At 46.7% G+C, this 12,270-nt stretch overlaps 1 protein-coding gene across 47 annotated transcripts in view; it reads right to left on the minus strand.

The window, feature by feature from the left end:
* The window catches only part of KCNMA1 (potassium calcium-activated channel subfamily M alpha 1), a 766,524-nt gene that overhangs the window by 529,576 nt on the left and 224,678 nt on the right, over positions 1-12,270 (minus strand). For all 47 annotated transcript variants that reach the window (XM_021943995.2, XM_017962870.3, XM_017962890.2 and 44 more), the window contains exon 2: positions 6,948-7,109. In XM_021943995.2, coding sequence (XP_021799687.1) covers positions 6,948-7,109 — 162 coding nt within the window. The remainder of the gene's footprint in view (positions 1-6,947; positions 7,110-12,270) is intronic.

The raw sequence follows: 12,270 nt of genomic DNA on the forward strand, positions 1-12,270 counted from the left end.
TAGCTTTGCTCAGGAGCTGGTAGCTATTTTGGCAAGACCAGTCTTTGAAGAGACACACAAAACATTGAATCTGTCAGGGGGTTGAGGTAAAGTCCAGGCAGCGTAGATGTCGCTCCCACGTTGAGGTGAGGCTGTCCTTGCCCACAGGACATAGTTTCCCTAGGGAGACAGTTGCTGTGAGATCAACATGGAAATGAATATGAACATGCAGAAACTAAGTGATGATGTGGATAGTGAGAGTATGTACATGTACCTGTATTTACCTTTATGTGTTTATCACTGAGTCTGTAACGCTCCCCCTTACAAAGAGTGTGACACTCTTGCTACTCGACCTTAGAGAATCTCTTCGCCTCCAGCCCCAGCCTTTCAATTTCTTTATGTATAAAACAAGGGGATAAATTAGACTGAGTCAGCAAACTATGGTGTGTGAAACAAATCTGGCCCACCACCTGTTTCTTTTTTTAAAACGTTGTATTGACATATAATAGTGTACATATTTTAGGGGGGTGCATGTGATATTTTGTATAACGATTAGATCAGGGTAACAGACAACCATCACCTCAAACATTTATCTTTGTGTTGGAAACATTCTAATTCTTTTCTTACTATTTTGAGATGTACAGTAAATTACTGTTAACTATAATCTCCCTATCGTACTATCACATGCTGGAACTTTTTCCTTCTAGTCAACTGTTTTTTCTACCCTCTATTTCTATAAATACAGTTTATTTGTATATATGTAAGGGGTACAAGTGCAGTTTTGTTACATGGATATTTTGCACAGTGGTGAAGTCTGGGCTTTAGTGTAACCATCATCCAAATGGTGTGCATTGCATCCATTAAATAATTTCTCATCACTCACCGCCACCTGCCACCCTTCCATCATTCTGAGTCTCCACTGACTACTATTCCACTCTCTGTCTATGTGTACACACTGTTTAGCTCCCACTTATTCATGAGAACATGTGGTATTTGACTTTGTTTCTGAGTTGTTCCACTTAAGATAATGGTCTCTAGTTCCATCCATGTTGCTGCAAAAGACATGATTTCAATCTTTTTTTATGGCTGAATAGTATTTTATTGTGTAAGTTTATGTATATATAAATGTTATATATATACACATATATAATGTGATATATACATGTGTGTGTATATATATGTGTGTGTGTGTATATATATATACACACACACAAATGTTTTCTTTATTTAATCATCCATTGATAGACCCTTAGGTTGATTCCATAGCTTTGCTATTGTGAGTAGTGTTGTGATAAACACAGGAGTTCAGGTATCTTTTTTATATAATGATTTATTTTTCTGTAGGTAGGTACCAATTAGTGGAAATGCTGGATCAAATGGAAGTTCTGTTTTTAGTTCTTTGAGAAATTTCTGTACTCTTTTTCATACAGGTTGTATTAATTTACATTTCCACATAAGTGATCCCTTTTCTCCACATCCTCACCAACATCTGTTATTTTTTGTCTTTTCAATAATAGCCATTCTGGCCGGGGTGAGATGATATCTAATTGTGGTTTTAATTTGCATATCTCTGATGATTAGAGATGTTGAGTATTTTTTTCATATGCTTGTTGGCCATTCGTATGTCTTCTTTTGAAAAATGACTATTCATATCTTTTGCCCACTTTTAAATGTTATTTGGTGATTTTTGTTGTTGAGTTTTTTAAGTTCCTCGTGAATTCTGGACATCAGGCCCTTGTTGAATGCATTGTTTACAAATATTTTCTCCCATTCTATAAAGTTTTATTGGAACAAAGTCACACCAAGGCTGTTTGTGGCTGCTTTCAAACTACTGAGGCAGGGTTGAGTCGTGGAGGCCACATGGTCTACAAGCCTAGAATATTTACTATTTGGCCTTTTACAGAAAAACTTACCAACCCTGAACTTGACTATCCCTATTGATTTTGGCTTATGATTCTATACAGTACAACCAAACTATACTAAAGCCTACTCCATGTTTCTTGCCCTCTTTATTTAGAAACCACCTTATTCTTAGAAGGATTTAATTTACCTGACAAAAATGTATGTACCTGACATAACTGCATACATGTAAATTTCAAATAGGAGTAAGAAAAGTAGGGCAAAGGGAAAACGAGAGGAGAGATGATGAAGACAAGCCAGGGAAGGGGTGCAAAGACACAGAGCGCAAACCTGAGCCGCTCTGTATTTTCCATAAGCCACCGACTTGGCTCTGAGCAGCCACCACTGAGAGACATGATCCCTTTCTCGATTTAGCATGTTCATTGGATGTTCACCAGGAAAACCACAACCATCTCTGGAGCAAAACACTATTTATCCCATGAGTCTGTGCATAAAGCGGGTAACGTGAGATGCAGTGAACAAAGTCCTCAACGACACCCAAATGGTTGAGAGAAATCCTAACGACATTGACTGCTATATCCAAATTTCCCTCCACGTGAGCCAATTCCAAATCCCACAGTGGAATTTATCAGCACTTCTTCCAGTATGTTTCAAATTTTTTTTTTAAAAAAAGCAAATATATATGACTTTTATAATCAGAAAATAAACATTTGTTTAATTAAGAAAAAAACTAAGGAAGCAGTACCCTTGACAGCCTGGCATTGACTTTAATGTAGAAGCCCTCAGCCATGTGCTCCAAAAGAAGGCTCTGTCCAGTCCTGCTGTTTTTGGCCAGTTGAGCCTAGGTGCCAGGGTGAGAGAGGAGGCAAAGACAGGCTATTCTGAGATCTGGAGCCTTGGGGTCAAGGAATTTTTATCATGTGGATAATCAGGCTCCAGGCATTGACTATAAAAAACACTGGTGAATGGCAATTATCATTTGTCATTTCTCAAACTGAGCTCTGCATCCTTAAATCTAGTTTATCAATATACATAATTCACACCTGGATCTCTGTTGCTCACTGCTTTATGCCCAGTGCCTCGAACAGTGCCAGGTACAGATGAGCAGTAAACACTTAGCGACTAACGGATGTGCTCGTCTGGGAGATCCTACAGATATTTTGAGGTTGTATTGGCAAATTCTTCCCCAGCTGGACCTTATTCATGATGTCCCAGCTTCAAGATTCTCACCTGTGACAATTAGACAGGTGAGATAGTGGCCCAGATGAGGAGGCCAAGCTCCTGAGCGTGCATCAAGGAAAACAAATTAAAAATTGAAAAGGGAAGCTGAATAGCCAGCTGTCTGGTCTTGCTTTGGTCCCATTGTTGCAGAGATAAACATTTGGACGGCTCAAGGCAAACATAGCTTTGGGTTCTGAACAGGCAGTACTGCTTTCTCTTGCCCGCCATTACTTAATTGTGAAATCTGTTCTTTGTTCAATGCAGGGACCTGCCTGCTCCTAAAGGGCAGGCCTATTCTCAGGATACCGCCTGGAGCTCTGAGATGCCTGCTCTCTGTGCAGCGGGTCCCACTTGCTCGGCATGGCCCCGGCAGCCTGGGCAGGATTTTCTCAAGGAGACCTTCAGAGAGCAGCTGGCACCTTGGGCAGGCTCAGGCAGAGAGGCCTGAGTGGACCATGCTTCTACATGCAAATGTTAAAACAAGCAGGCCAAGCATTCTCAGGACCAAATTGGCTAAAAGATGGTAATGTCAAAATGTCACAGCCAAAGTGACAGCTGGCAGTGGCTTAGAAAAGAAAAGGCATTATCTTCGACTGGGAAGGAATGACACAAAAGGAGCACCAGCCTGGGAGACAGGGAGCTGGCAGGTACTAGCCTGGCTCTGTCACTCAAAGCTGAATGTTTTTAGACAAATAATTGCCCTTGCTCTATCTTGATTTTCTCAACTGTAAAACGGAAATGAATTCACCAATAAGATTGGCCTGTTTTCTTGTAATGAACCCCTGCCATACAACAGCAATAAGGAGATATGGAAAAAATACGACATCGTCCTTCCCCTACAAACTGATCATAACATATAAGGCTAGGACAGTGCCTGGCTCACAAGAGGCGTTCAACAGTGTGATTGCCAGGAGAGTATCAAGGTGGCCACTGGGTGTGCTTGGCCCTGTGAGTTCCACTTCCACAATATCACCTGCATGGACTACCTGCATCTTCTGCTTGGTGTCAGTGCAGACCGTGCCTCACCAGGACCACAGCAGGAATCTGCTCCCTTGCCATCACTAAAACAGTAGCTCGCTGCCCTAACTTGTCCTATAGCCTCCAAGCTCCAGCCTCACCCATTCAGTCTCTATTTGTCCCCCAGCTCTCTCTGCACAACACCCCTGCCTCAAAAATTCTTTTTTTTTGAGATGAAGTCTCACTCTGTCGCCTAGGCTGGAGTACAGTGGCGTGATCTTGGCTCACTGCAAGCTCCTCCTCCTGGGTCCGCACCATTCTCCTGCCTCAGTCTCCGGAGTAGCTGGGACTACAGGCACCCGCCACCACGCCCAGCTAATTTTTTATGTTTTTAGTAAAGACGGGGGTTCACCGTGTTAGCCAGGATGGTCTCGATCTCCCGACCTCGTGATCCACCCACCTCGGCCTCTCAAAGTGCTGGGATTACAGCTGTGAGCCACTGCGCCCGGCCCAAAAATTCTGTAGCATGGCCTTTAAAGCCCCACCAGGCTGTCTCCAGGACACTTCCCCAGACTTTGGGGTCTGCACCCCCTATTCCCCAGAGCACCAGGCTCCTTCTCTGCTTTTCCTGCTCCTCACTTTGAGGGCTTTCCTCTCCTTTGATTCTCAAGATCCTAACTCACACTTAAAAGCTCACTGCAAATGCATTCTGTCTTATTAGGCATTCTTCACAAATTCCAGCCCACCTAGTGGTCATTTTCTTGTGTTTAAGTTTGGATATGTTTTTATTTTTGATATCTTCCCACCATAAAGCAGTTCATCTTGAAATGGGAGTTTTAGTTCAAAGGCTTTCCTCCCTATGAAGGCTTTTCTGATCAGCCCTACTTTCCCCTACAGCCCCTCCCCACACCCCACACGTGCACACCGTGTTTGTACTCATAGCACTTATCCTCCATGCATCCCTTCGATAACGTCCATACAGGGTGCAATAGAATCAGAATCCTTCCTTGTTTTCTCCAGAGCTGAAACAAATATGCTTGGCCCAGAATTAGTGTTCAGTAACTCTTGGCAATGATGATGAAGAAAATTAGACCTGTCTATAATGGCTACATGGAAGGAACAAGTGTCACATTTGTGCAACCAAACTGTCTACTGCTCCCCATTCACTATCACCACCATACATATAGAATACGCTACCTCCATTTTGTCCCCATGAATACCCAGACTCAGAATTCAACCTCTCTAACTTTCCAATGCAGAATCCACTCCTCTTTAAGCATGAAAGAGCAATGGAGACTTCACTGAAGAGGCAGGAGGAGAGATAGAGGTGCTGTTACACAGCGCAGCCAACAGCAAGGCACCTCCAAGTCCCCACTAGACACTGTCCCTCCTGGGTCACACCAGACTGAATTGTCTCCTTCTCTGCCTTCCTCCAAGCAGCCACTGACCTCACCAGTTTCTCTCTCCTCCTCCAAAACTCCAACTTTAAATGTCCCCTTTTCCCATTTTGCCATCAATTGACATCAGCCATGGTTTCATATCCAGACTCTTCAGCACACAGCTCACAGCAGATCCCTCGGTGAACAGAACCTGTCCTTCTTGAAGGCTGTGTGGCCAGCACCTTTCCTTACTCAAGCACCACGTTCATTCTCTCACTCCTTCCCGCAAAAGTGTGTGTGATATTGATCCCAGACATAACACTGAGTTCTCCCCAAGAAGCATTCTGAGAAGTGAAATTCTCACCACCTCCCTCCATCTACAATCACCTCCTCGCTGAGTTTTTGCTGTGAGACTCAGAGATAATGACTGTTTTCCAGTGCCCCTGCCTGGTCTTTGAGCCACCCAGGTCTCAGGATGTCCCTACTCCTTCCATCTATGAGCAAAATGACTCTTGACTGAGCCCTAGCTTCAAGCCAGGACAGGTGCCCCAAACAAAGCAGCTTCCAGAATCACAATGAGAAATCACTCCAAATGCAACATTCTTCTCAGGGAAACTCCTGACCCAGAGCAGACCCAAGAAAGAAAGCCACAGGGCAGGGCTTTCCCAGAGCATGGGCCTGGCTATGGTGACCAATTCATCCCTGTTTGCCCAGGACTTTCCCAGTTTTTGCACTGAAAGACTCATGTCTCATGTACCCCTCAGTCTCAGGCAAACTGGGATGGTTGGTCACTATAAGCCTGTCCCAGTAATGATCCTTGACAAAAACCAAGGGCTCATGAGGTCAGCCAGTGAAACCAAGCTTCATGTAAGCAGATCAGAGAGACACTGGAAATGCACAGAGAAGGGGCAGAATCAGCCCTGGTTGCAGGTGGGCCTAGGAGACAACTTCATCAGAAAAGGGCACACAAGTGAGCTCCGGGTACAAGGGCCAGGCAGCCTCAGGTGGGCTGCTGATGCATCCACCATCAGGATGACTGATTTCCACCATGCACAGGGCCCAGCTCACACATTGCAGAAAATTAGGAAACTGCTCCAAGAGGGGGTCCCTACGGGCTACCACAGGACAAGAAGAACATCCCCTGAAGGCCACCAAACACACACTCACTCAGTACTCCTTGGGATCCCCGCATTTGTAACCCTTCCATAAGTTTCTGGTATGTCTTCTTAACCCTCTTCTCCTCTCCAAGATGATGGAGGGTGTGTGTGTGTGTGTGGGTGTGTGCTTATTAGCAGAGGAAATGTGCTACATCCTCCCAACAACCCTTCTCCTCTGCAAATCCCACTCCCTGCAAATCCCCCCACAAACCACTGTACACGAGGAGGAACCCAGCCTCTCCTCCATGACCACGCGGGAGCACTTGCTGCTCACCCCCACCTCCCAATAGCCAGCCTCCTGCAGAAGACCCTGGGGAACATCATGTCTCATAAGCAAAGCCATCTTGGCCCAGAGAGAAAGGCCTTCTAGTGTGAGAAGTGGGTGGAAACTCACCAGGACTCTGCCAGTCAGTGTCTGGGCGGATATCATCACCCCCGCCCAGTCCTTCACGGAGGTCATCCAGCCGACCTCGGCGGCCACTGCCTCCTCTTTTTCATCCACTGGTTTGAGAGTGCCATCCGCCTGGCTTGAGCCATTGTTAATCTTCTGGGCCTCCTGGCAACAAAGAGAGCAAGAGTTGAGACATAGGGAACAACAGAATTTAAATAACATGCCCTGCCCATAAAGAGCCAGAGCCCCAAGGGGTCCCCAGCTGAGGTGGAAACTGGCTTAAAGGTACAGGAGTATAGCAAAAGGGATAAATTATGCCTTTGAATTTTTTAAAGTCTTTATTTTAAAAAGAATATTTTCTTTATTTCCTCTTAAAATATCTTAGTGAAACAAAGAAGGATGGTATTATTTTATTTTATTTTATTTTATTTTGTTTTGTTTTTTGAGATGAAGTCTCACTCTGTCACCCAAGCTGGAGTGCAGTGGCACGATCTCAGCTCTCTGCAACCTCCACCCACCACGTGCAAGCAATTCTCATGCCTCAGCCTCCCGAGTAGCTGGGATTACAGGCAAGCGCCACCACGCTCAGCTAATTGTTGTATTTTTAGTAGAGACAGGGTTTCACCATGTTGGCCAGGCTGTTCTTGAACTCCTGACCTCAAGTGATCTGCCCACCTCAGCCTCCCAAAGTTCTGGTCTCCTGCCATTTTAAAGGGAAAAAAAAAATACCAAAGCAAGAGGAAAGGCAACCTGTAAAAGATTTGGGCATGCTGAGGAGGGAGGAGAAAAGTGTGGGAGATGTCCTGTGGTCTTTGCCTACCTAACCTCTCTGCGCCTTTTCACAGCAGCACCCCCACTTTCCTTTAGGAAAATTATTATCTCTTCCTGTCAGTCTATGTGGTTCAAAGGGGACAGATGGCCTGCCATTGGCTCCAACAGTAGAGTCCTTACTACCCCCTGACAACAGCAATTGGGCCATGAATAATCACATGATCTATGTCAAGCCAATAAGACTCAAGCATGGAACATTTGCAGGAAAGAATAGGAAAAGTCATCCTTCTCTGAGAATGAAGCCACCACAGAGAAAAGTAAAAGTAATAGACTATTGATGTCATCATTTGAACACCCGGATCCAGCTGTGCCTGAAATCCACACCAGAGCCTTTCAGTGGCTTAAAATGTGCTTGAGGAAACAAGGCTGATCTCATCAGATAACTGAGCCCCACATAGTGACCTAAATTGTAAACCTTTGCACACAGTGAGTGTTCTGCCTAGAATACTCTTCTCCCACAGAGACTTATGGCCTGCTCCCTTAAGTCTTTGCTCAAATATCTCCTTTTCAAGGAAGTCTTCCCTGGCCACCTGTTTAAATTTGCAACACTTTCTTTCCAATAGCACTTTTCTGCTTTATTTTTCTCCATAGCACTTAAAACCTCTAATATACTTAATAATTCATTTACTTCTTTCACTTACTGTCTGCCTCCCCCACTGCTGCATCCTTGGTGCCCAATAGAGTGTCTTGCACAGAGTTGGCTCAATAACCATGAATGAATGACTAGAAAGGGCTATGAGTATCAGCCCCTCATTGGCTACAGAGGCTAGGTTTAGTGTTGCCAGATAAAATATGGGATACCCAGTAAAATTTAAATTTCAGATAAACAACAAATAACTTTTTAGTGTAAGTATATTCCAAATACTAACTGAGACATACTTATACTAAAACCTTACTCATTATTTATCTAACAATGTACATTTAACTGGACCCCAACACAAATACCCACTGCAATTATTACTGCAGATGAAGATGTTTAAAAAGATGCCAGCAAATTATGTTCATCATTTAAAACTCTGGAATTAATTCCCAAGGCAAAGTCACACTGGGGATCATTGTGATTTGGAATAAGGGGAAGAACCAAAGACAGAGGTGAAAGGTGAAAAGCTTTGTCTGCAGTGACAAAGGGGGCGAGCCAGAGGGAGGTCAGGCACATGGGAGGCATGTGGGGAGGGCGCACTGGTGAGCCATCCTCTTAGGGACTTGGCCATGGCAGGCAGGGAGCTGCTCCCAATTCCCCCTTTTCTCCCTCTGGCTGCCTGTGGCTCAGGGAAGCTGGGGAAGAGAGAAGCCAGACCTGCAGCCCTGGATGCTAATATTTTCTTTCCAAATGTGTTAAGCTCCACGGAGATAGAATGATCCAAGATAAGACCTGGGAGGGGGAGGCCACAGGGCAGATGTATTTGGGGGCTGCCCACTGACATGTGTGGGACCTGCTGCCCAAGCCTCCCAGGCCAGCCTCAGATAGGATCTGTTAGGTCTTGCCCTGGTCCTTGAGCCTCTGTCCTGTGAGACTCTGAACAGGAGGGTATTTAGGAGGAGGGGGAGGCCCTGATACAGGAGCAGCCATGGCAACTGAAGGTGTAGATTCAGGGAAAAAATCCAGCTCTCCCACCACTGTGGAACCTCCTCCATAAGATGGGGACAGTACTGCCAGCCCCTCAGGCATTGTCAGGATTAAACAGTGCCCAACAGCACAAAATACAGGTTCAAGCAATGATCCCAGCACCCCTTGCTTCATCTCATGCCACTGACACCATAAAGCAATGGTTCTCACAAATGAGCAGGCATCGTAAGCACACCAGAGGGCTTGTTGAAACACAGTGTGCCGGACCCATCCCAGAATCTACATTTGAAACAAGATGTCAGGCACTGCTGATGCTGCTGGCCTTGGGAGCCCACTTTGGGGACCACAGCTCCTGACCACCCTGGTATGGCTCAGTGACTGCTGAAATGAGACACGGATCTTCACCCCCAGCTCTCTCCTGGCCTCTTCCTTCACCCAAGGACAGAACCACCTGCTTGTTTCAATACTGGACATTGGTGGAGGGGTGGGGAAAAGAGGAGGACAGGGAGATGGTCCTCACATCTGAGGCTCTAGTGTTTCCTTTTGAGTCATGCCTCCCAGGATGTTTCTGAACTGATCCCTGGCCACCACGTGGGGACCTGGAAGGCTAGTTCCCTGCTTCTCAGTCCTGGGGGCCCAAGTTCCAGAGCCCCTTGGTAGACCCTGGAGAGGAGAAATAAACGTGAAAAAGGCTGGGAGGCAGGGGGCCCTCCAGTCACAGTGGTTAACTGCATCAGTAATTCACAGCACAAGAGGTATGCGGCAGATAATGCTATTTCGCCAGCTCTCTTACCTATTGTTTTACAAGGCATTCATTATTTTAATTACTTTATGATAGGCAAGGAAAAACACAGACTAAAGGGAGATAATGCCCTTGTTATTATTTGCTTACACTAGATGTTGTGAGCTTAATTACCATGTGTGGGAAGCAGGACTGGGAGGAGTGATGGGGGAGCTATTTAAAGCCTGATGCCTGCTGGCCAGGCTAGCCACCAGCCTAGCCACAGATCTTGTGCCTGGAGGAAGAGGCCCCTCTCTCTACCACTGACTTCACTGTGGCCAAAGCACCCCTTATGGGGAGCAGGCATTATAACTCCATGTTCCAAAGAAAAAGGAGCAGAGAAGGTTCAGCAGCCTTGCTGGGAACATGCAGGGGCAGAGTCCACTATAAGAGTGTTGGCCACCATTGAACAAGCCAGAACTAGGTGCCAGCACCTAAGAATTAAGTGTTCTCTATGCATTATATTGCTTAAACCTTATAATACATCCAACAGGCAAGTGAAATTATTTCCATTTTACAGACAGGGTGACTAAGAGCTGGTATTTCTCAGAAAAAGGCGCAGAGCCTGAGAGCTCAGGCTGGAAGCAGAGAGCCCACCTGGGCTTCTACCTGCTCCAGAACTTCCAAGCTGATGACTGTGGCCCATCAACCCTTGAGCCTCAGCCTCCTCCGTGTAAGATGGGGACAAACGTGCCACCTCATTAAGGTGGTGGGGAAGCTGAAGCTTGGCACAGTCCCGGGCACACAGCGGTTATGGCTGCCCTGATGAAGCACCCACTGATGGGGCTGGGGCCTCTAAGGGTAATCCGTTGAAGCTGCACTAGCTTTCATCAACCAGTGGCCCTGGGAGGCACACTGGCCAGAGTGAACCTTTAATAAATAATCACAAAATTGAGGATAAGGGAGTGCAGGTTCTAACACTGTTATCCTCCAATGAGTAAGCAGCCCCTAGAAGGTAAGGTGCTGTGACTCCTGCAGAGCTTCTAGTAGGCGCTGTGTGACCATCACCCAGGACAGCTGGGGCAGGGGTTCCCACACAGGGTGGACCCTAGACCGAGTGACATCTCAGATCCCTTCTGACTTGAAGCCCCATTAGATCAACCTCCCATTTTTAAGATGAGGAGGCTGAGGACCAGGGAGAGGCTGCCTCCTGAGTCCCAGCATTCTGCTCTTGCTCCTGTCCCCACAGGACACTGCCTCACAGGGGAAAAAATGGTTTGTTCTAAATGGCAAAGGGGATATCCAGCCACACCCAAACCTTCCACCTCTCACTGCAGAGGACCCAGTCCTTATGCAGGAAGCAGTTCTGAGTAGGGGCAGCCTGATGTCAGTCAGGAAATCACTGTGTGTGTGCTCACACATGCACGTGTGTGTGCGCATGTGTGTGTGCATGTGTGTGTGCATGTGTGTGCGCTCACACCCGTGTGTGTGCATGTGTGTGTATGCATGTGTGTGAGTGTGTGCTTGTGCTCACACATGCATGCGTGTGTGCATGTGTGTATGTGCGTGTGCTCACACATGCGTGTGTGTGCATGTGTGTGTGAGCATGTGCGTGTGCTCACATATGCGTGTGTGCGTGTGTGTGTGTGTTTAAGGGAGAGAAACCCCACTGGCTGCAGCCTCCAGCTACCCCAGCTTCAGGAGGACAGGCCACCAGATCTTCTGAAATGGAAGAAAAGATGCCTTGGGAAAAGAGAAGAACATTGAGGGAAGGACAGGGAGAAAAATGAGAGGTGGGGCCATCGGGTGGGAAGGCCATCTCAAAAAGAGGAGGTCCTGCAGGAGCCCTCCCCCTGCCCTTGGCCACTCCCTGAGAAAGGTGTTTGGCCTTGCACTGGAGGCCACTCTGTTGATCTGCCTCCAACCCTGCCCTGTCTCCCCACCAGAGCCTTGTGTAAAGCAGGCCACAGGTGCCTCTCAGTGGCAACAGTGACATCTAATCTCAATGCCCACATCAGAGGGTGGGGAGGGATTCAGAGCAAGAGTGCAGGCACAGGAGGCAGGGAATGCCAGAAAGCAGAGTGGCCGCAGTCCCCTCCCGACACCCACCCTACCAGGCAACCTCTCACAGGGCTGTGCCCAGCCTTACACCCTCACCCCTTTCTATGCCTTCTCCCCATTCCCTTTAGTGGTGTTCCCTATGATGA

Source organism: Papio anubis, chromosome 11, assembly GCF_008728515.1.
Source record: "Papio anubis isolate 15944 chromosome 11, Panubis1.0, whole genome shotgun sequence".
Classification (NCBI taxonomy): domain Eukaryota; kingdom Metazoa; phylum Chordata; class Mammalia; order Primates; family Cercopithecidae; genus Papio; species Papio anubis.